A 25,779-nucleotide genomic window follows, 5' to 3' on the forward strand; every position below is an offset into this window, starting at 1 on the left:
ACTGAGATACAATTAACTTTCAAACCAGTGCTCCCACGTTAATTTTCCAGGTGGAATATGCTGCACTGCACCTTACACCCCTTCCCAAACCAAGGCTCCTAAGACACTCATGAGTTTTCTCATCAATGTTACAAGTCGTTAGGAGACTATATTGAAATATGCTCAAGTCAGAGAGTGCTGAGGGAATCAAACGGCACTTCCTTGAATTTCATGGAACTGATTGTTCCTGCCTCACAAAACTAAACTGTAGTCCCAGGTCAATACTGAGAGTGTCACACAGCCGTTCTTTCTGTCTGTCTTTTGGGAGGATTGATATCGGATCTGGGGAAACTTTAAGCACAGTCTTTGCTACCAATGCCAAGATCAATCCTATTTTACTAGAGTGTTGCCTCAGCTTTACACATGCAATGGATGAGGCTCAGGTTTCTTTTAACAGATTGCCTCCCTATATTCATGAATTCTAGCCACAGCTCTCAGCCACACACTTGAATAATGAACCTCATTCAGGGTGTGCTGTTGCTGTCAGGCTTGGAGACCAAACCATTTCTTCAGGGAATAGGGTTAGGTGTATAAGAACTGCACAACTAATAACTCATACCAATTATGATTCATCTCTTAGACAGCTGTAAGAATTATTGATAGACCTCCTGAAAATCGGTTACCCAAGCTGTACCTCACACATGAACCGAACGCAGAAGAGATGGGAGTACTCACGAGTAATAATCCTATAACCAATATATAAAAACAAAATCCTAGACATGATGGGGTAAACCCCGGCTACAACACTGGCACTATGTTCCAAGTGCAAGTTTAAGGCATAACTAACCCATTTTTTCTTTTGAAGACTTATTTTGGAAGAGTTACAGAGATTGAGGGAAAGAGAGGAAAAGGGAAGGAGGGAGGAGGGAGAGACAGGGTGGCTGTAGGAATCTTCCATCTATGATTCCCACAGCCAGAAACCTAGAGCTTTATCTGGGTCTGCAGGGTGGTAGGGGCCAAACGCTTAAGCCATTTACGCTGCTTTTCTTAGGGATCAACAGGGATGTGGATCAGAAGTGGATCACTCAGGAAATGAACTGGTATCTATTTTGAATGCCAGCAACGCAGGCTTCAGCTTCACCAGTGCACCCAAACACCAGCACACATCTGTCCCACTATTGATGCAGCTCCACACTGCTGTGTCTGGGAAGGAAGTGAAAGATGAGGGTTCTTGGGACCCTGTCCCTCTCTTTGGGGACCAGAACGGAGTTCCTGACTCCTGGTTTAACCCTGATACAACACTGGCTGTGGAGAGCACATGGGGAATAGATCAACAAAATGGAATATCTCATGTTTCCCCCTCTCTGTTGCTCCACCTTCTAAATACTTCCTTTTTAAATCACACCAAAAGAAACTGTATGTTTCAGAGGCCACATTGCTTGCATATCTAACCTCTAAGTATGTTACATTTCAAAATAAACTACACAATATAATTTTTGGTGACATTTAAGAGCATGTTTTCTGTACAAATTCCAATTTCCAACTGCTCCATAATATCTAAATGTATCATTTGCTACAAATGGTTTTTGCTGTTATAATTCTGTTCACATTGCTTTTCTCTATTTGAAACAAATTTCTCTGAAGTCAGTTCCATAAATCATGATAGTCATGTTATCCCCCCCAAAAGTGAAAAAGCATGTGTGTTTGTAAAGATCATTCTAATATATTTAAAACTTAGATAACCAAATGTTCTTTGCTCAGAAATCTTATCTACTTGACCCCTGAAGGATTCAGTCTGCAACACTTGATTTTAATCCCCTCTAATTCTTCCTTTCAGACTACCTATTACTGCATGCTTTGTTTTGTTGGGGCTGGAGTAGAAGAGAGGCTTGCATACCCATAAGGAAGATAAAGAGGAAGACTAAATCTTTTATGTGTTCTCTAGCTGCCCAAGGCTGTAGTAGTTTGACAAATGTTAAATTGCAAATTTTTCTATAAGCAGGAGACCTGAGGAAACAGGAAAGGTGTTACCTTATGTGGGGAAAAGAAATTGCTGATCTCTTCAGCATTTTCATCAGGCTGTTTCTGCCAACACTGGCAAATATAAATAGAAGTAAAAGAACATCGTCAAAGTGTGGCCATTTGTACTACATAATAGAATGATGGTTTCCAGTCCCTTTTCCATTATAACTTACATTTCCGTTTGTTATAACACCTTCACATTTTTTTTTTTTTGGTCAAAAAGAATACCTGGGGAAATTAGCATAATAGTTGGGTTCTTGCCTAAAATTGCAATAGGTTAGTGCGTCACATTATGGGCTCTCAGAAATGAAAGCAAAGAAAAACCCATATGAAACCCTTAATAATGGAGAGGGGGCTGGCAATCAGACTCGAGGGGATCTAGAACTCAGGCCAACTAATAATTCCAAGGTCGGAAAAAAAAAAAAGATGAACCTAAAGAAAAAATCTGTTTTCCACTGCTGACTGTTCTGACTCTAGCTTTGATGAACAAAGGACTATTTTGCTTTAATCAGTGCCCAGGAAGCCCTGCCTTTGTTTCTGCTGCACAAATGGTAATCTTAAATATGCCTCAGCTCTGCTTTCTCTGGAGCAGAAATAAGTAGTCGCCCCAGTAGAAAGTGAGTCACGGGTGGCCAGGGTCCTTTCTTTAACTTTCTGGTCCTTGGATGCTGCATAAAGGTCTGTGATGGAAGAGGGATGATCAACAAGAATTCTGTTTGTACTTAAGTCCCTGAAGAATCACTAAGTGCCAGGGCATCAGTCTTGAATCTGTGTGGCAGAGCCACCAACGGGAGCTTGCTCTCCTCTGGGTCCTGGCATTGCACACTGTGGTCCACAAACTAAGAAAATCTGACATGAACATGAAGAATAGTGTCAAAGAACAAATAAACACCAGATAGTTGAAACAATGATAAAGTCGATGTGCTTTCTTTCAAGAAGGGTGGAACAGGAGTAACACAACATAAAAAGTTCAAATACGCTCCAGATAATGAGAAGCAAAATTTCATCATGAAGGCTAAGGAGAATTCTACTCCTGGAAATTTTTACTTAATAAGATTGCCAGAAATCTTCCCAATGTACTACGCTTACCTCCATTAAGATAATGGAAAATAGATGTACACAAACAGAGACACAGAATTTTTCAGCTACCAATTCATAATAAATTGAATATGAAGGGGGTTTTGTTTTTGTTTTTTACAACATTTTCTAGGCAGGATCAGGCAGAGATGAAAACAAATGTGCTGAAAGATAATATAGGTAAATTGGTAGGATGATATTAAATATGTTATAAAGAAAGAATCGAATGGCAAGAGAAAATGTGGGTGAAAAGAAAACAAGGCCCCTAAAATTTCAATAAGTGATTAAAAATCCACATTGGTCACAGCAAAAGAAACTGCCAATAGGTATCAAAAAATGAAATAGAAAACATTCTAGAGAAGTGTTTTGTTTTCAACACAGAAAGACTGAAAACCAAAAAAGGTGGAAAATAGAAATTCCAATGTGTGTATGCTAAATGTTTAACAATAGAATAAAAATTTCAGTGAACAACCTAAACAAAGTTTGTACATTATGTGATTTTGTAACCCAGAAAATAGTAATCAAAGCTACCTATGATTAAAAGAACCATAGCAATTCTTTTTAATTATAGGGATGAAGAAACCATCTTGAACTCCTGAGGAAATTAACTTAGATGCTCTAATATAACACTTCAAAAGCGAAGAATTGGGGGAAAAAGACAATGGACAACAGGCTAGTTCAAAAAGTGATTAATTTAAGATATTTACATTTAATCAAGCATTCTGCTCATGTAAAATTGAGAAATATTAAGCACAATTTCAAGTAGGCCATTTTTTTGCAATGAGTTCTTATACTAGGTTCCAACAGAGCAGAGCAAGCCAAAATAGTCTCTCTCATAGTAAACACCACGTGACCAAACCATATGGAGACAGACACATGCCACGACATAAGAAGTTTTAATGAATGCAGGAGATTTTAATCCACCTGATTTGAGGATGAGGAAGTCTCTTTTACCGTAACCTTTACAAAGAAGTAACCAGAAGCAATCTGATGGTAGCCAATCCATTTTTTTTAAACTTGTAATGAAAGATAGTTACAAGTTATAGGTCTACTAAGTTTGCTTCCCTTCTGAATTTGGATAGAATAAACCCAAAAATCATTTGTAATATCTAAGCTTTTAAAATAAATAACAGTCTGATATCATCATGAAAACACTACCCAAAATATATTCCAACCAAATTATAAATTAAGTAAGGTTTAAATTAAGTTATGGAATTAAAAATATTATATAATGAAGCCAGTGAAACATGGAATTAAATTTCAGTAGTCATTATAAATTTTATTTATAAAGCAGGTACATGTAAATTTGGTGAAAATATGTAATAGATCCTAACTTTATAGCAATAATCTAAGTCCAGTGCCCAAAAGGAAAAGAACAGTTTTTCAGTCATGATTTAATTAGCAGCAGCAACAAAAAGAAAAATGGCTCCAAAATTAAAAAGTAATTGGTATTTAATTGGTATGGTTTTGTGTTTTTTGCTTTCTTGAGATAACTTCGCCAAAAGTAGAACACGCAGCTGCATGGGTTGTTCACACTCAGACAGAGGACTGCAGGGTGTTAACAGTTAACAGGCAGAGCTGTAGCATGATACGGAGCTGCCATGCCCTGTCAGCCACAGCACATGATATTCTACTGCAAAACACATTTCACACATGAACATGAGCAAAGAAGATGAGACAATGCATTTGGTACAAGAGGCAAGATTGAAATTGTTGGCTCTGGTTTTTTTGCTGTTGAACCCGTTTGCCTGCTGGCTCCTGTTCCCTTGGGATGTCCTGCCTCCTCATCCCTGAAGGATTACTTTGAGTGCAGGCTCTGTTGACATCTTGTTAGTTCTGGGGGAATACACTTCTGAAGGGGAAAGACAAGGCAGGAAAGGCCCGTGGGCATCAGCAGGATGGGCCCAGGAAAAGCTGAATGTGCACAGTAATATTACCAACTAGGAACTCTTTCCCTGGTTAGAGTGCTTCTCAAAGCTGAGAGGGACACTGACAAGTCATTCTAGGAGAGCCTCGAGGTAAGCCACCTTTAAGTAATTGCAATCTGCTATCAAATGTTTGAACTTTATTCCACAAAGCCCACCCTAATTCTATTAACAAATCTGTCACTACAGACTTTGAAGTTCCTCCCCACTTCCCAAGTCTTTGTCAATGTTTTCCAAGTGTAATCCATTCTGTAGTTTTGAAGAAGAGCTCCCAGGAATGAGCACGTCTCCCCACAGACTCCTATGTACAATTGAGCAGGATTAGTAACTCTTTCTACACTGTAGGCATATTTAAACTTGACAGCGCCTTAGCATATATGCTGCCAGTCACCTCCTGGGGTGACAAAGCAAGGATGTTGGACTTGATGGAACTATATATAAGAAAGAATGCATTTATATACAATGAGAAAATATGAGCTCCAATGTGTTTGGAGGCCTCTTCCTGTGTGTATCTAGCAATATAACACATTTTTTTTTTGCCCATAACACAGGTGCCAAGTACCACAATCCTCACCTCAGAAGCTCACTAAAATGTGTAATTTTTTTCTTGTAATTGCTCATTCTCAGTTAATAAGAAACTACAGCTGCTTATTCTGTAAATTACTTTTTTCCCCAGTGGTAAACTCCAACTGCTTATTTTTTAGATTACTTTTTCCCCCAATGGACTATTTTTTGCCTTTCTTAAAAAATAATAAAAAGCCTTCCCTTCATATTGCAGACAGAGCTCGAGTGGAGAGTCCAGCATTTTCGACCTTAAGTGGCTGCCTTGCTGCTGAACAGGAAGAACTCATTCTCCTGCAGGAGAAAGTCAAGAATGGAAAAATGTCCATGGATGAAGCTCTGGAGAAGTTTAAACTCTGGCAGATGGGAAAGAGCGGCCTGGAAATGATTCAGCAGGTAATACTATTCCCAACCCCTGCTAGAATAATCCCTCAGTTGCAGATCTCCTAGATTTGCAAATGTTTAATCTGCCTAAGAAATATCAAGTGACTGTCCTTTTAAGTGAGCAATTAACATGTTCTATCCATAAAAACCTTATATGTAAGGCCAGCACTACATCACAGCAAATTAAACAGCTTCTTGTGACACTCATATCCCATGCTGGGTCAAGTTCTGGCTGTTCCACTTCCAATTCAACTTCCTTCCAGTACCCCTGAAAATGGTCCTGTTTGGAGCTCTGTCACCTGTGCTGCAGATCAGGATGAGGTTCCAGGGTCCTGCATTCAGACTGAGTCAGCCTCTACCATTATGGTAATTTGGGTAGTGAACTAGTGGATGGAAAATCTCTCATTCTACCTCTGTCACCATCACTCTACCTTCCCTATGTATAGATATTTTGTGTTTTTTTAGAATGTATACATATGTCCAAATAATCAGGTTTCCCTGCCATTCATGATTCAGTCTTGGTAACTATGTATTAAAGCTGATATCTAGCAGTGAGTGTCTTTTAAGACCTCATTATTGAACTTAAAGTGAAGCACCTAAGGTGCTCAGCACTGAGCTGTGTTACATAGACTAGGTTCACAGTAACAGGAGAGTGAAATCACATCAAGCAATAGTCAGAGTATGTGTGTTACACCTTCTTAAAAAGGAAAGTAAAGAAAGGTGTGAGTCTCTCACATGGTTTATACAGAAATGTCTAGAAAGTTATCTTCAAGTATGTCTGTCTTCTCTAAGTATGTTCTATATCCTTAGATGGGCTTCAAGGAGGTGGTTCTAAGACAATGAATATAAAATAGGCATATACGCATCCCTTGGCATTCGTCAGGAAGGCAGACTTGCACAATATTCTATCTCACAGGCCATCCTTCTCCCCAAATATACCAAATTTTTCCTCCTCAAAAAAAAAAAGCCTCACTGCTCCAAATCCCAGTTCTCAGGTTGTTTTTAAACACATTTAATAAGGTAATTTAAGCCAAAGTGTCAAGTTTAATGCTAGCTTAATATGCTAAATTTCCAAACAGATAATTTACTTAAAAATAATGCTATCAAAATATTTTTAGGCAACATAAATATGAATCACAATGGTGAAATTTCAGAGAGGCAGCATGTTAGCAAAGGGACTTTCCTAGTCCATCTGTGAGAGCATCTTGTGGTTGGTTCTGGTTCTGAACTAGTAACGAGAACTACTGCAGATCATGTGATGCTAAGAAAAGGCATTTTGTTCTGCCAAAAAAATGCTGAAACACACTGATCATAGTCTTGCAAACTGTTCATTGTTCTCAATCAAGATTATAACATTGTTTCTCAAACCCTGCCAATGTCAACAGCATCGCACACATTCTAACCACGAAATGGGGTAAAATGTACTTGAATGTAGGCATACAAATCACTTTCCTGAAATTGCTAAATAATACAGGCTTAGATGAAGGGATTCAATCAGACTTTCTCTGACTCAACGAACTTTGCAATTTAGAGTAATAGGACCTAAATCATTTCTGGAGATAATTTTACTGCTTATTTCATTAAACTCTTAATTGCTTCATTTTACACACTCACATTTAGTCATGTTTTAGGAAGAAACATGGTTGCCCCACACCACACGGAGGCCAATTCCTATTACTTAGGAACAGTGGGCAATGTATATTAGTAGGGTTTATATAAAAATAACTTTGTCTTTGAACTGCAAATACAGGCCAGGTAACATCAAGAATTCTTCCTATAAGAACCAAAAAGTTAGTGATCCTGGTTAGCATTAAAGTAATCAGTTCTTAACCCATGGGATTGAACAATAGGTCAAAAAAAAAAAAACATTCATTCTCCCCATTTCATCACACACATGCAGGCGTTCATGGGTTCTTCTGATATTCTTTTTGTAGTTTTCAAAAGTATCTCTCTGTAGCCTGAGAGTAAATCTATTAGGCATAATGATGAAGTTGTATGCTTTCATTTGAAACTCAGGAAGATAGACAACTTCTGTCCACCGGTTCTCTCCCAAGATGCTCACAACCCAGCCAGGCATGGGTCACGTGCAAGCCTGGAGCCCAGAACTCAATCCAAATCTCGCATGTAGGCGGCAGGAAACCAAGTATTTGAGTCATAACTGCTACGTCCCAGGATACGACTTACACAGGAAGCTGCACTGGAAGTAGAGCTGGAGCTCCAACCCAGGCACCCCAAACAGCATTCTAACTACTGCTTCCAATACTTGCCTCAATGTTTGGGAAACTACCCTGGAGAGCTAAGAGAAACGTGGAAAAGATACCGAGTTCATGGAAGAATGATAAAGACTTGTAGCATTCCTGGCTCTAAAGATGACAAGGGAGAGAAGGTGAAAATTTAAATTTTCACTCTCCTCCCCCGACAAGCTCACTCACAAGAGCACCTGAGGGATAACCCAGCTTCTTGAAGGAGAAAATCTGAGAGGCAGAGAAAACGGAACCAAAATACCCTGTCAATTAACCCCATAATGTTGTAAACAGTTGTTGATGATATGTTATGGCTTTTAATTGGTCGAAACGATATTCTGCCAGCTCTGCCTTTAGACCAGAGATGGTCTCCCCAAGAAACTCTTGAACTGATCTGGATGATAAGATCCTGGACTCTATGCATGGTACATGCTTGCAATGAAAGAAACAAGACTGAATTTGAACTGTAATACTGCAATAAGGTGGAGTAATCCACCGTGAGGTGAGGGCAGGGGGAGGGGTCGGGGGAACCTCAAAGCCTAAGAAACGATGTCATAAAATGAAATGCAATAAAATACAAAAAGTGATTTCCAGGGTAACTGATGGAAAAGAGCTGCTCTTTGATGGTTTTCAAAATTGGATTTTTTGTTTGTTTAATGTGAGACTGCTTTTGGTTGAAAAGATAATATATGCTCAGTGTAGAATATTTGGAAAACAAAGATCAAAAATGTGCTGAGAACAGGATATAATGGTGATTCATTTGGAACCAATGTCCAGTTTTTGGAACACCGAAAGGAATGTGTCCCAAAGAGGACTGAAATGGCTCTCACAGGAACAAATTAAAAAAGTGTAGCCTTTTGGATTTGGAGTTCCAATCAATCAATATAGACCCTGACAAGTATCAGGTTTGGGAAAACTTTTCCTAAAATAATTAGGTTTATGGTTCCAAAAGTGCCGTAATTCTAGCACTTTTGATTTGGGAACATTATTCAACATGTTTGTCCCCCTATTTCTCTATGAAAATGAAACAATCACAATTTAATAGCTTCAAGAATTTGTAAGGCTATAATACATGGAAAATATCAAAGATTGCAATTGGTTATAATAAGTAGCAAATTAATGCTAAGTTTTAATGTTTATATTCAAAGTAGTTGCTTTCCTCTTGACCCATGAAAAAGTTTAAATCTGAACCTCTGTACTCTGCTTGTTTCTTCAATAAGGAAAAACTACGCCAACTACGAGATTTAATTGTTGGGAAAAGGCCAGAAGATGAAAATACCTGTGGTGAGTATCAATTTTCCTGATGTTCAAAAAATGATAATGAAGTGGAAAATTCAGGATCTGTGGACTCAAACAGGCGTGAGTTCAAGTCTACGTCCCATCTCTTCTAGCGGCCTGTCCTAGGGAACAACCTATCCCTATTATTCAGATTACTCATCTACAAAACAAATTTTATATTCCTCTGGGAATTGTATGAGTATACAAAATATTTAAATGCTTTGATCTATAATTTGTCCTCAAATGGTTTCTTTCTCCTTTTATGATTTCTGTATAGTTATACATAGGGTAACTCTGCAGCAACTCTATTTTTTATGGGCCATTATATAGAGAATCAAATAGCTAAGAAACTTAACTTCTTTTAATAACATCAAATATCTTCAACATAGTCTGATCCCAGTTCTCCACAGGTGGTTCCTGTTAAATGGTAAATAGTAGATTAGCTTCCCTGGTGCCCATATGCCTCTTGGTAATGCAGATTCCTCAGGATAATAATTATCAGTTGCTCTGGGAAGAGGGTACTCAGTACAAAATATAAACATTATGAAGATGTTTAATCTGCTTCAGATATAAACAGCACATTCCAAAATCAAAAATAAATTACATTGTCACTCTTTTTCCCCAAGTCTACTACATCATGGATAATTAAAAATTAACAATCACTGCCAAAGCTGAAAAGCTCCCATGTCTTCCATTTTAAACATATTGCCCATACTTGAGCTGGTGCTCTGTCAAAATTCACTATACGAACATGTGTTTCTGTTCATCTTACTGAGCTGTCATCTAGTTTTCTATATAAAAAATTTTAAAGTCTCTTATAAATCATTTCATAAATAGAAAAATATTTCTAAAATTAAATCCATGCACCTAGAAGACACAAACATGTTGTATCAGAGATAAACCTTCACGTCCATGTTTATGGTAGGATTGTTCTCAATAGACAAAAACTATTGAATCAACAAAAGTGACCATCATCAGATCAATGAAGAAATGTGAAATATTTCTATATATACACAGTGGGATATTATTCAGCCATAAAAAGATGAAATTCAATCATATGCATCAAATGGCTTTACCTAGAGTATACCATGCTTAATGAAGTAAGTTGGACACAAAAAGGCAAACTGTATGTCCTATCATGTATGGGATGCATATTCAACAAGTTTTGTTTCAAACTAATTGTTTAGTGTTTTAGTTTTAATAATTCATGACAATTTGAAAATGTACTACATATGAATGAAGTTGAATATCTTTACATTTAGTCATTTAAAACCCTTGCCAATATTCCTGATGAATTATGGTCTTTCAAAATCTTATTTGTTGAGCTCTGTTAGTGGATAATTACCTTTTGACTATAATGTAAATTAAAGGCATATGACCTATTAAATAAAGGTCAAGAATTAAACATGTTTCATGAATGACTGCATGAAGAGAATGTGATATATGTACCAGGAATATTATTCAGCTAAGAAAACAAAAATGAAATCTTGTCTTTTGCACAAAATGGATGCAACTGGAAACAATTATGCTTAATGAAATAAGTTATTTCTCACGAGATAAATATCATATGTTTTGCCTGACCTGTGGTAACTAATAAACAGAGTACAAAAATGTCATCTGTATGAGGGTAGACACTTTGAGCTTTGCTTATTGCTTCCAGCCTTTATTTACACTCTTGAGGGATAGTAGCTTTTTGTTGTTCTTTCTACCCTTTTAAATCATTGCCTGTGATTGCAAAGCGAAATGAAAGTATGACAGTGTAAAAATCTATAGAAAGGAGGAGGGTAGATGGGCAGTGTGCACAGGAGGGAGGCCAACACAAGATGTACGACCAGGCTCCTAAATCTCTATTGTAAAATGTGTATAAATAAGTTGTAATTTTAAACTGTCATTTTAAAAATAAAAAAAAGATTAAAACTTGAGTACTTTATAAACTCATAAGTTGCACAAATAATTTTGGAAAGGAAACTTTAACATTAATAGCTAATACTTACTGAGCATGTGTTATACACTGGTATTTCTTATAACTGTATGTGGTAGGCATTATTCCCAGTTTATAAAAATAAGGAAATAGGCTCTGAAAAACTACCTCAAGAACACTAAGATTAGAAACTACCATCAGTTTGTATTTGAACTCAAAATCAGTGCTTTTAATCAATGGTGCCTTCATTAAGATCAGTCAGTTGTCTACTCAACCACAGTGGAATCAATAGTACCGATCTAGCTCGTCATTGCACAGAATGCTAATATTGGCAAAGCATAAAACGGTTGACATCAGGAAATAGTAATGGGTAAAATCTCTAATGCCAAAGACAATCAAAATCTATGACGTGGCTTTCATGACTTTTTATCTCTCTGCAAGCAGTATGCCTCTTGACTACAATCTGTTCAAAGTAAAAGTTTCACGGATCCACTGGTATGCGTGAAACCTGGTACCAGGAGGGGTTCGGAGGGAGAAGTCTGAGCAACAACTCTGACAGGACACGGATCCTTCAAATAAGCACAAGAAGCACGGAAGGACACAGCCCAGAAAAAAGTGCACCACTGGCATACATTTGGCATGGGTTGGGAGCAGACCAGGCTGAGTCAGTTCGCGTCCTCCACTGGCAAATCCGAACGCTAGAGCAGAGTGTGGGTCGAGCCAAGTTTGGTCGCGACAAAAGCAGGATACAACACAGATACCAGCATGAGGATACACAGGATACCAGGATGAGGCTGCCTATGCCAGATGAGACCGCAGCACCCAACCAACACATGTGAGAATCAGGAAGGGGGAGCAGAGCCGACAGGGGAATAAGGGGTGGTTCCCATGCTGGATAGCTACTCCCACTGGAGAGCATGAGCTGGGACCAGACTAGGTAGGGCTGCAGCACCTGTGCGCCTCATATGGACCAGATCAGGGAACAGCCAGGACAGGCAGACTATTCCTACTAGTGTTAACAAAACGGGAGGGGGTGAGAGCTGTCGGGGCTTAGCCGTAGCAGAAGCTGGCATTAGGGGCCATTACTGTCAAGTCCAACCACAGGGCCACCTGGAGAGCACAACCGAGATTGAGAGTGACCTGGGAAGGAAATAGTGGGGCTCCCCCCTCTTAGGTCAACACTCCCCTGGGAGGGCACAATAGCAACTAGGACAGGGGCTGGGTTGGCTAGACAGAGAGGCACTCAACAACATCTGTGAGGGCTGGACAGTTGAGCTGGTTGGATGGAACTAAGCTCCAATACCCTTCGACATTTATGAGAGCCCAATGGGATGTGAGGAAGACTGAACTAGGTTGCTACACATGCTGGCAAATCAGGGCAGGGGCGGGCCAGGTGGGGGTTATTGGGGATCACTCCCACTAGGCTGCAGCTCCCAGTGGTTGGTGTGTTGGCCGAGAACCAGCACGGACAACACCACCCATTGATTCCAATGGAAGTCGAGGCTCAAGACAGAACCAACTCAGCAATTGAAACCACCAGCTGAACAGAGACCAGAGAAGGTCTCCCCAAGAAGCCATTGAACTTATCTGGACAATAAGATGCTGGACTCTATGCTTGGCATATGCTTGCAATGAAGGAATCTCAACTAAACTTGAACTGTGGTTACGCAACAAGGTGGAGGAATCCACCATGAGGGAGGGTTAGGGGAGGGGTGGGGGGAATCCCAGTACCTATAAAACTGTGTTACATAATACAATGTATTGAATAATAATAATAAAACAACAAGGTAAAAATTTCCTATGGAAGAGAAGTGGAGACCTTGGTTCAGGGCACCTGAAAATGGCAGAATATGTGTGATGGATATTGAAGAAGTGGTGACTGCTTACAAAGTGACCTTAGCGGGTCTACAAAATTCTAGATTTGAGAGCTGAACCATATTGGTGCTAGTCAGGACCACTCAAAACATACAGAACTACAACCTCTAGGGTGCTGAAAGCAATCAGAGTTAGTTGAGTTGAACAGAGTTGGTGAAGACCATACTAGAGTTGGCTTTTTTAAATCTCCACATAACACATGACATCTGGGCTGTGACAACCAAGAAGTATACTGAATATGGATGTGGCTGAGAGGAACGTCTGGGTCATGGGCCATATGAGGCCAGTGAAATCATTTGTTTTATTCTGCCAAGGCAGCAGCAGGTGTGACTCAGAATTCAATAAATCATTATCAGGCTACTTTTTAAGTTGATGACTTAAATGGTGCCTGGCAGAAAAAGGTTTCCCATTGCAGTAACATCTACTCTCTACATGGACTCAAAGCCTAAAATCAAGTCACAATTAAATCCAGGTGGGGACGTTTATAAACTGGACCCCCACCCAAGGACCTTAGGAAACACTTTAGGTTTTCTATAGAATGCAGAAAAAAATCAAGAATTCCAAACTTATGTCAGTAATAACACTGCCTGTTCAAACAGGAGCCTATACTTAGAGGAGTATTACAGAATGTAGAACAACAGATAACCTATAATGTCCAAAAGTAAATTAAAAAAAATATTAAAATTACAGGATTTATAGTGAAGAAACAATCAACAAAAACTGAACCTGAGGTTTCCCTTACCAGATAACACTTTAAAACAGTCTTATAATCATTGAATTAATAATAAAATGTAGATCCAAGGAGGTAAAAGCAGGAAATATCAGCATGTATGAAAGAATCAAATGGAAATTATGTAAAATAGAGCTGTAATAAAAGTTTTCTTAAATGATTTTAGCAGGTTGGTTATCCCCAAATAAGAATGAACTTCAAGACAGATTAATATGATGTAGAAGAAGATAAAGATACTGAAAAATGAACACACCCTAGTGATACTTGGGACAATACAGCCTGCTCTGATGAACACGTGAATGCAGGCCTAGAACCAGCAAATGCTGCTGGATCATGGAAAAATGACATTTAAACTGATGATGCAACCATAAGGAAAGAAAAAGATATAAAACACAAAAAGGATGCAGCTGCAAAGGGTTATAGATTTACAGAATTTTATGTGGTAAAATGCTACTGTGTGGAATGTAAAGAATCTGATCTTCAGCAAGAGAAAAAGATAAAGCAGAAGTAGGAAGTCTCAAATGGGACCAAACATATATACTATTGTCACAGATCAGACACTGATAAATCAACAATAAATATTTCAGTCTCAAAGTGGCACAAAAAGCTTAAATTTGCAGGTATACCTAGGAAACTAACAAGAACAAAAAAATGAAGTATCAAATTATTTGATTTACACTAATGCATAAGAAAGGTGGTAAAGAGGAGAACAAAATGGATATGTGGAAACCAAGAAAACAGTGTTAAACTGTACCATATCAATAATTATGCTAAGTGTAAACAGAGTAAATGTTTCATTTAAAAGCACTTTCAGACAGCACATAGACTTTCTCCACAGTCATCCTGCTCTAAAGACACACATTTTAAATGTGACACATGAAAGTTGAAAGTAAAGGCTCCATTGGCAACATAAGCATCAGAGAGCTGGTATGGATTTGTTAATACAACACTTCCTCAGATGCTTTCAAACAAAGTATATTTCATGAGATAAAAGATGGTATTACTTAACAATTAAAGGGAAATTCACTAGGAAGATACAACAACCCTAAATACGAATGCATTTTATATTACATATAAACTTAACTTATGGATTTCACTAAATCTCAAATGAAAAATTCACAATAGAGATATTTTCACTTCCTGTTTAGTAACTGCTAGAAATAAATGAAAACATGGGAGACCTGAACTACACTTTCCCAACTTAATCTGCTTTACATTTACAGAACATCAAAATATGAATACATGTTTGTTGAATATGTGCATTGACCTTTAGAAGTTAATATTTCATATATTCATAAGTAGGAGACAGAAGCAAAACAGAATATAAATAGAAATAAATCAAACTAGCATTATTATAAATAAATGCATTACTACAGTGATAGGAGATAGGAAAAAATAATGTTAATTTTAAAAAACCTTATATTCTAAGACTTCAAAAAGTGGACAATAACTAACTTAAATTAGTAGAATTTGTTCTACCTAAAAGCACAGATTGGCAGTTTTAAAACCAATTTATGACTATTCTAGGATTGAGTTACTAAATAAATATACTGTAAATAAGAGCCAGTTATCTGATTGTCACAGAAAGGCATTATAAGTGAAGAAAGAAGACCAACAGGATTCTTGTGATATTGCACCGGTATTGGAGGGAGAAGCTTAATGAATTGTGACTGGTAAAATATATATTAGATATAAAAATACAAGTCGAATTGTATACTGTAAGTCCATATATATTCTTCAGCTTTATCTTCTGAGAGGACCTAGCTCCAATGAGAGCACAGAACCCATGAGCAAACCTAGCAGCCAAATCTTAAAGCAAATGATCAACAGGCATATGAAAATGGTAAACAATAGTAGTCACCAGGAAAGGGTAAATTAAATAACTATGTGATAATAATACATAAGTTCAATGAATAAGATCTAAATACTGTCCAATCTAAGCATTGGCTAAATATGTATGGGGGATAAATCAGTGTGAATACTATAAAAATCAAATATAGACTTACCATCTGGCTTGGACATACCATTCCTAAGTATTTCAGACTTAAAGAAAGCATATACCCACCCAAAGTTTTGTTCAGAAAAGATCATAGAATCCCATTCAACATAGCCAGACTGGAAGCAATGCAAGTTGCAGAGAGAAAATTACCTTACTCATACTGTGGTATATTTACACTATGGAATGCTACTCCAAGATAAAAGTAATACCTCCACTTAAACACTACAATATAAATGAGTGTCATGATACTAGACACAAAGAAGGTCACTGTAGGAGTCCTCATGAATGTGAGATTCTAGATACAAAGGATCTGTAGAAATAGAAAACAGATCAAGGTTTGCCGAGATATGACATAAAACAACTTGTGAGAGTAATTTGTGGTGGTGATACAGCCTCCGTCCTAACCAGATTGGTGGGCACCTGGTTTTGTGTTTTTGTCAAAAGTCATCCACTTTTACTCCTATGAACATTCACAATATGCTGTATGTGGCCTGCATTACAATAGCTTTGCTACCATCTGTGGTGTTAGTATCTCATGAGCAGAGCTTTGAATCTCAGCTGCTCTACTCTCAATCCAACTCCCTGCCAGTTTACCTACGAAGTAGACAAAGATGCGGTAAATAGTTGGACCCACCCACCTAGGGGCCCTGGAAGAAGTTCCAGGCACCTGACTTTGGTCTGTTCTAGCCCAGACCACTGATCCAGCTATGGAAGATGTGATATTCTTGATGTCATTTTTTTAAATTTCCTAAATATATTAATTTTATTATAAAGAAAATATACATTATATATTTCAAAGATACACATTGAATTGGATAGTTCAGTCTTAAAAATATCCAGAAAGGGTAGCAAATATGTTATTGTATGTATGTATATTAAGTATGTTATTTTATTAAATAATCTGTTATTATGCATTAAACATTCTGTTACTAAGCATTCTTAAAATTACATTATATTAGAACAAAGATTGGAAGGGAAAAAAGTAAAATATATGGTTTTCTGTTTAGTGGCTGGGTAGATAAAAACCAAAAATACTGTGATTCTATTTATTCGTTTTTTAGATCACAATGTAAGATTTCATAGTCTCCTGAAAAAGTAGTAAATAATTAAAAACAAGAGTCTAAAGTAAATATTGAACAAAACAATCTTTTTGTCTTCTAGATAAGCTCAACATTGTACACCATCCAAGTGGTAAGTGCCTGTTAGTTATTGAAGCATATTAAAATAAAAACATTGCACCTGGTAAACCATTTTTAGTAACTACAATTAGGTCAATAAAACATTCCTATAGGTTTTATGTATTTACATGCTAAGCCACCTAACACCCAAAATAATGCCAGGTAATTCTACAATAGCAACACTAGAATTACCACAAGATAGAAATGGGAGCATGTGTTTTCAACTCTGATGGACCTGGCTTTTAATAGCTTACCAGTTGATACTCTTAGTACACTACTTAAGCTCTCTAGGCCTCAATTTTATCATATGCAAATTATATGTAAGAATTGTATCATGGGGAATAGCCATATAGAGTGGTCTTTTATATTACTGGTGGCTTATGCTTGATACATGAGGATTACTGGTAAAACAAATGGAATTTGAGTAAAAGATGAAAGTGCAATTCACTTCGACATGATGGGGAGAGAATGTGTGCTGAATTTTGGAGAAAGAGAAGCTGTTGAGTAATCTAGACGCACCCATTTCTAGTGTGGACCAAAGCCCTTTATGTGGAAAGAGAAAAGCAGTAGAATGAACAAGTGACTGGAATGGAAAATGGGAATCCTGTGGGAAAAGTCAGAGAAACCATTACAGAAGCCAAGTAGAAAGAACAAGAAAACTGTGCTTTGCAACTGGCCCATCCTAGTGGATGTGGAGGAGAAAAAGGCGCAACCCAGTGAACGTGTTACCTTCAGGGGAATAGATGATTGCCTCTAACTAAAATGATTCTTCAATATCCTACCTAATTCAATCAAGTCTAGAAGAAATTAAAGTGTATTTACTGAGGGTACCTTTTCAACATGTCCTTTTAAGCACTTTCCTAAGTTTGCTCTTTGTTTATATCATTTTTGAAAGTGCTGAATTACCAAATGCAAAAATGACTGAAAGTTGTGACAGAGCTTGTATTCCTAGGCAATGAAGTTCTCCACAATGAAAAATTGCTATATAGCATACCCTTCAGCAATAAGGTGAGTCATGATCATATTTTTAATTTTTATAAAATGTGGAGCAGGAACTCCTTTGATGAGGAAAAACATTGAAACATTTTGAAATGTTTTGAAACACAAATATGGATAATTTGCATATATCTGTGTGAAAAACTGATGAGCAGTACTTTGATGAAATTGAGAAAGAGAAGGAGCTCAAAAAATAAAAGTCCCCAATGCTAAAATACAGCTGAATTCAAAAGGTGCAGACCACAGAGCTCTTAGAGGATTTACAAATTCATCTATATCTGCTTCAACAGCAGAAATACAATTAATCCTTTATCATATGTATGCAGTACTTAAAGCCTATTATAGATTCGAAATATTGTTGATAAAAGTACACACTACTTCATATCAAAGAGTTAATAGAAAATAACTAGTGAAATGCTAAAAACAATACTTTATAAAGGATTGCAGCAATTGAAAATCGAAACCACCAATTCAATACTCAGCAATGTCCTGACCACAATTTTGTTTCATAAAAAAATCATACTATCCCAACTATTTGTGATATAGGAATTTTTTACTGTTAGCAAAGGTTCTTTGACAGATTAATTTTTTAAATAGAGATTAGAATACTTGGTAAGTTTTCATGATTAACCAATTCTAAATTTTGCTAACACTTGGCTCTCATGATTCACATAAATAATAAAATCACACATATTAACTTAGCTTAAAAACTTACTGAATTATTTGCATTTCTAGGTCATTCTGTGGTTCACCAGTTATAGTGCCATATGCAAGGTAGAAGCATTGTGGTGCAGTGGGTTGGGCTACCACTTGTGATGCCAGCATCTCAATTTGGAGTGCCAGTTGCAGGCCTGGCTGCTCCGCCTATAATCCCTGTGGTGTGTAGGACTCAGGTGCATGGGTTCCTGTCACTCACATGGAAGACAAAGAGCTCCAGGTTCCTGGATTTGACCTTACCCAACCTCAAACTTAGTAATCGTACAGGAAATACACTAGCCTTTGATAGATCTCTCTCTCTCTCTGTCACTCTCTCATCTAAATAAGTAAACTTTTATAGAAAATGAAATTCATAGAAATACGGAATTAAAACTTTATTTTGATGCAGGAAAGTTTTTAAATGCATGTGTAGTTTGCATTTTTCATAAACATTTTCATGAGCTCATAAATAGATTCTAATATAGCAGGATTTTAGGTGTGCACCAACATCTAGGGCTTATGAAATATGTTTGTTAAGTGAAATTGTTAGGGTTTGGTTTTGCCAACCCTTCAGAAATGACAGAGTCTCGCTGGTAATGCAAATCAGGCAGAGTTTATTGTGATAGCATGCTGGAATCAGACCATCTTAGGGCACACAGGCAAGCCAAGCAGATGTCAGACACTGAACCAGCAAAAGGCTAGAGATTATATAGGCCCCTTTTTGGCTGTAACATACATTAAAGTTAATTCAAAAAGTAACAAACTTCAGACATGTCAATTTTTACTCCGTCCCCACACTCATTATCTTTTATGGCTCATCCCATTCTCACACCCTTATCTCTGTGGCTCCTCCAGTTCCTAGGACCGGAGAATTGCACACCTGCCCTCCTGAACCTGAGTTAGTTGATAGATAAGGTTGGTGACACTGTTCACAAGGTTGCGGAGGAACAAAGAACAGATTTATCACTGAAGCGGAATTTTCCCACAGCCCAGGTGCCTCCTGACCTGGCAAAGTAGTGGTTTCTCGGCACAAAGGGGCCTAACAATGCCTAACACTAATATTCTAGCATTCTAACATACTAACATTATACCAACATTCTAACAAATCAGGACTACACCACCATAGTATATTTTCTTAAGAAAAAGATATTGGGGTAAGAACACAAGTTCCCAATGCTTAGACGATTCTTCCTTAAAATAAGAATAAAATTTGAATTCAAATACTTTGATGTAGTTCATTGAACTTTACAATTATCCAGTTTCCTTTTAAGCTGGAGCCTGTCCTATCCACTTGCCTCTAAAAAGCCATTTGCCCTCTAGATCCTCCCGTGGCTATGGAAGGCAGCTGGCATTATGATGCATTTCTTTGTTCAACCTTAACAGAGAAAGCATGCTAACTCTGTATCTGTCACTTTATTTTTGTTTCCTTCCTAGCTTCCTGCTCGACTTCATGTTGAAAAGGAATTTGGTTTCTGTTGCAGAAAAGATCATTAGAAAGGTAAAACATCAGCTCTGTGTGTGTATAAAACATATGTATATATGTGTGTATGTATATATGTGTATATATGTATATACACACATATAAAAATGTAAAGCAGTCTTGTTAGATCCTTGAAGGAATCATTTTTCTAAAAAACAAAACTGATTACTTAATTGTCTTATTTTCAAAGGATAAGCATGTATGTTTTTTAAACTAAAGGTGATTGATCTTAAAGATTTATGGATGCAGTGATTCTGTGCCAGCTAATGAATTCCAGTTGATGAGTCATTTACAATACACTTCCTGTGATCTCATTTTCAGGTTATTATAATGAAACAATCAGCAGATACTGTGCCTTCTGCATGAAGCAAGTTTACATTCGGATGCTGTGCTCTCTCCAGGGCAAATCTGTACTATAAAAACAGAAGTGAGACTGTGAAGTTCAGAATTTGGCACAGTCACAAGTTATTAGCATTGTTCCTGTTCCAGATGGGTTTATAAATGTCAAAATAGAATGCCAAAGGAGCAGTTGTGTTATTTGAAAATACTTGCATTTGTAATGCACTTTGTCAAAATGGAAACTGGCTGCCTCAGTGACAAAGGAAGATGAAAGTACAGAAGTTCAATGTTGTGTGACCAAATTATTTGGGGCCATTAGAGGCACTAACCTTACTGGATTACTCCGTATTAATAACAGCCAATATGTAAATACAAATTCATTTAGCATATATTTTACTTTTAAGTGATTGATCAGTTTTTTAGGTTTCTCACATTCAAAGCTCTATTTTTTGTTATATTTGAAAAACAGTGCCTGACTCACATCAATTAAAACACTTCATTACATTTTCCCATCATTATAGAGCTCTACATGCATATTCTATATTGAAAACTTAATTTTGTCAGCTAATTTTTAGAAATAACTTACCAGCTTGGACTAGAATGCTGTTTCATCATTCCATGATTGTATGTACAAATACTACAAATAAATTGAATATTTAAAACGGTGTCTTTTCAAAATAAATGCATGGAAATTAAACCACCACATTTTTATGCTTACCAGTAAAAAGAGGGATTTATTTACCATTTTACAGAAAGGAATTTCATTGTATATAACTAAAGTAACAGAAATATTTTCATTTTCTAGCTTCTAAACACTGGCAAGAATGTCAACGGATATTAAAAAACACTCTAAAACGCTTCTCATAGGATTTTATAGCCATTAACATTCTCAAATATGATCATTTTAAAATCATAATTTGATTAGTTTGTGACAGAATATGCTTCTGATTTTGACATTCGCAAATTTATTGCATAGTTTTGCACCCACACACAGAGTTGTCATTTCTGTGGGCTGTCCCATCCAGATAGAAAAGGAGAAAGTTGTTTTTTCTAGAACTTTCTAGATCTACAAACCTCAAATGAGTTTATCATCACTAAAGGAAGAATTTCCAACTACAATTTTGCAATTGTCTTTATTTCTACCAAGATCCAGTGAAGTAAGTGTTTCTAACACAAATAAATCCAAACCCCAGACTGGATTTAAAGTAAAAGTGGGCCTGAGTATTGTGTCTTTGATAGAGGTAGAGATCAAATATCAAGACTGGTGACTATCATGCCTGAGGATTAGGCCTAGATGAAGGACAAAGCCAGAAGCCTCTTCAATCACCTTTTTCCTGGCCCTTGAAATCTTACTACATTGTCATCACACAGAAAAGCGAAACAAAAAATGTAAACATAACTGACAACTCTAGCTTCTTTGCCCTGACTCCTGTCCTTGACTGATTAGGCTTTGCCAGAGCCAGGAAGAGGACTAGACAATGTTGGAGGAACAGCGTCAGAGGAGTCCTCATCCTGCCTGTTGCGTGAAGGATGGGAGGAGGGAGATAAAGGAATACAAAGAGATTACAGTAAACCAAACTTAGAAATGATCCTACCTGAATCTGCTCCATGGGGAGGTAATACTTTTAGTCTCTAGACGAAGCCCAGAAAGCCAGTTGAAGATCAAACATACATTTCATTATCCATTAAATTTGGCCACCGAAGTAATGCCTTTTCTTAGTGGTAGAAGACAACAGGAAACAGGAGCAAAGTTAATGGAATGGAAAGATCTCATGTTTCCATGGAGATTTGAACATTTTATAGGAGCTCCTACCATGACCCTGAAAGGAAAGCCATCACCTGAAAATGGGAAGGCCTGCGAGGAATATCTGAAGACCTTGAACTGCTGATTTTTCCTGTCACCCCTCTACAAGTATCACGTTTATTCCCAAGTCACTGCTCCTTGGTTTAGTCAAAACTCTTCCCTTGAATTTACCAGTACTGTGACTTTAGAGATTTTTGAACTGGTATTGAACTGCATTATAAATGTTACATCTTAAATACTAAATCCCTTATTTTCTACCTAGAGAATCCACTATGATAAATAGGAAGAAAATATGTGAGTTTTTAACTGGGACATTCTTCTTCCCCCTCCTCCCTGGAAATTTGACATCTGAAATTATTTTGGACTGCCTTTCCCGGGCACATGGTCCCGAAACAGTATATACTATGAAGGATACTGATAAACATCTTGCAATACCTAAGACAAGGAAGTGTCAGAAGTATCCGATCCATAATGCTAGCATCCAAGATTGAGAACTCTGGACTAAACTATAAAGCAATCCAAGATTAATGGTTTGAGGTTGCTCAAATTAAAAATTAAGCTTTGTGATTTTGGAAAGTGGAAACACTTTTGTTTAAAGTCCATAAGTCTTTAAATAGTCCATGAAAAACTCAGAAGAATTCAGGCATCTAAAATGTTTTCAAAATCAACAGTAACAGTCCTATCACAGAAACTAATTTTTAAGACATTAACTTTTAGAAAATGAAACTGCTTTCTAATGAGAATGACCTTTCAACTTGAGTCATTATTGCATCCTATTTGTGTGCTAAGTATTAGCTCATTCGACTTCCTTCTTGTTTGCTATAATCCTCGAGGGAGCTCATTTTAGTAACTTTGACTTAATTTTCTTTTTACATTAATTTTCAACTCATTTTTCTAAATGGGTAAATATTTAGGAAAGAGTTCTTTGTTGTGAGACTAACCTAGTGTGCCTGAGCAGGTTGGCACAGTGGTGGTAAGCAGACCTTACTTTTAGATCTTGCTGTCTATAACTGCTAGCTATACCTGAAAGTCTGATACCACATAAAAGACAGCAAAAGGCAAAACTGTAAAAAACTATTCTCAAAATTTAAGGTGATGGTGTATAATTTGCTCAATAACCTCATCCTCAAGAGGCAGATGCTAGTACTGGGGTTGTTGACTGACACCATACACTAGGAAATGACCAGTGCAGCTTTGAAGCAAGAGTGACTCAACATTTTTGAACTTGAGTCAGCTATATCCAATCTGTATGAGCCAGTTATTTCCATCTCCCTCACCCCTGTGACAACTTCGGTAAAATGTGAATAAAAATGTTAACATTAAGGAGTGAATATTGCGATGTAGCAAATTGCCCATTTGAGGCAAAAACATTGAAGTGCTGACAGAAGCCCCTTCTCTGCTGCTAAACCAATTTCCAGTTTATATACACCCTGGAAGGAAACAGGTGGTGCCTCAAAGTACTTGGCCCTTTCTACCCATGCAGAAGAACAAGAATCTGCATGCCTTAGTGTGAGCTGTTATGAGTGAACCAGCTGACAGACCTTTCTAATTTGCCTTAAAAACAGATGAAAATAAAAAATATTAATGTTAGTTCAGAAATAAAACACAAAGCACTAGTTTATCAACCATAAAGGGCTTTTGAATAGTGATATGGATTATTTGTAGTAGTTCATATTAAAAACAGGTATAAACTGGAATGTATAATCCTATTTGCCACTGATTCCTTAGAACATTTTAGTTCACAATGAATAGTCAATGCAGGCTATTTGCAAAGAAATAATTTTGTTTTAATTGGGAATACTGGTGGAATATTTGGCTGACTTGTCACCTGGCTGGCTTCTACATACAGCCTTGCAGCAGGTGGTTCCAAAATAAACTGACTACAAGACTTTGGATAGCCACCTAGATCATTTATGAATATAAGAATACAGAATCCAAGTGGAAACCCCAAATGGAAAGATTCTACAATTGTGGTTTCTCAAGTTATATTTCAAAGAACTTGTGGAAGGCATTACCCTAAAATGAGATACATCGACTGACAGAATCTGGAAAGTGCATGTGTTTTATTCCATTTTAATAGAACATTATAAATAAATGTAGTATCAGCTATTAATACTTACATAGTACAGGAAACACTGGCTTATACTTGCTAAATATGTATGTTGGCCACATTCACTATGGATTGAGAAAAGATTGCCTCAAGTCATGTGTTAAGATGGAATCCAAAACCTGCTTAATAGGAAGCTGTAGCACAATCAACCATTGATGTTTTCCTTAGACAATATGAGACTTTTTTGGTACCTGGGACTTGCATAGTGAAGCATAAAAATAAGACCTTGAATTATGAGTTTGCAAAAAATAAAATTGTTTCATTCAAAAAAATCAGTGACCTATCACTTGTCCTCAAATGAATTATGAAATAAGTGTTTAGGAAAAAAATACTTTAATTTCCATTTATTCTTACTGAACATTCTTACTAGGTCTTCAGATAAACATTCACCTTGGTTTCTATTGAGAACTGCTCTATCATCACTCAGGGATGTGCCATGCTGTGTAAAACAGTGACGCAGTTTCTGAACCAATGGAATCCAGTGGGATGATTTTCGTGTTGCCATTTTGCTTTCTATACAAAACATGCCTCCCAAGGACTCAGAGGTAGAGGCATTCTCTTTAGGAAATTAACCAACAGTTTTGATTCTCTCTTTCCCATGGTGAGGATGGACAGGTTATATCATTCATGATAAAGGTGATAACGATTTTGCCCTGAGTACTTTCACTTTGTTCAAGCAAAAGAGACCAAGGGATTCACAAAAGTGTGGAGTGACATTCTGGCTTTTACGCCTTGGCATTAGAGGAAAGAGATGCAGTCATGCTTCCAAGCCCTGAGTTACCTGTCATGGGACTGGCATTTCTCATCCTGGAACAGAGTTGTTCCATACTTGGGACAGATCCACCGATTCCCAGACCCCTCACAAATCTTCCCATCGGCTAATGTGGGCAACGCTAGCAGATGATCTGCCATCAACAGGGACTGGAAAGGTGTAAGACCTTCACTTGGGATCTCCACCTGTTTTTTTCAGGCTTCCATAAACTGTGATTGTTTGTGACATTCATATTCCCTGTATTTGGGTATTGGCTACATACACTCTTCCCCAGTTTAACATAAAGAGCAATGACAAAAAATGGCAAAACAACTCATCCAAGGCCATTAAAACTTTGGTTCATATTTTTAAAAAATATACTGTGCTTTATGCTTTCTGGGTTTCCTGAACAATGAGCTATTTTTCCAGTC

General features: G+C 37.2%; 1 protein-coding gene across 2 annotated transcripts in view; it reads left to right on the plus strand.

Annotated features, from left to right (window-relative positions):
* Window positions 1-24,648, plus strand: part of BANK1 (B cell scaffold protein with ankyrin repeats 1) — a 253,141-nt gene extending 228,493 nt beyond the window's left edge. For both annotated transcript variants that reach the window (XM_040967018.1, XM_040967019.1), the window contains exons 12-17: window positions 5,782-5,960; window positions 9,412-9,475; window positions 17,156-17,185; window positions 18,125-18,180; window positions 20,299-20,362; window positions 20,666-24,648. In XM_040967018.1, coding sequence (XP_040822952.1) covers window positions 5,782-5,960; window positions 9,412-9,475; window positions 17,156-17,185; window positions 18,125-18,180; window positions 20,299-20,358 — 389 coding nt within the window. In that variant the 3' untranslated portion in view covers window positions 20,359-20,362; window positions 20,666-24,648. The remainder of the gene's footprint in view (window positions 1-5,781; window positions 5,961-9,411; window positions 9,476-17,155; window positions 17,186-18,124; window positions 18,181-20,298; window positions 20,363-20,665) is intronic.
* Window positions 24,649-25,779: the final 1,131 nt, after the last annotated feature.

Source organism: Ochotona curzoniae, unplaced genomic scaffold (assembly GCF_017591425.1).
Source record: "Ochotona curzoniae isolate NIBS_2020 unplaced genomic scaffold, NIBS_Ocur_1.0 scaffold_4506, whole genome shotgun sequence".
NCBI classification, from domain to species: domain Eukaryota; kingdom Metazoa; phylum Chordata; class Mammalia; order Lagomorpha; family Ochotonidae; genus Ochotona; species Ochotona curzoniae.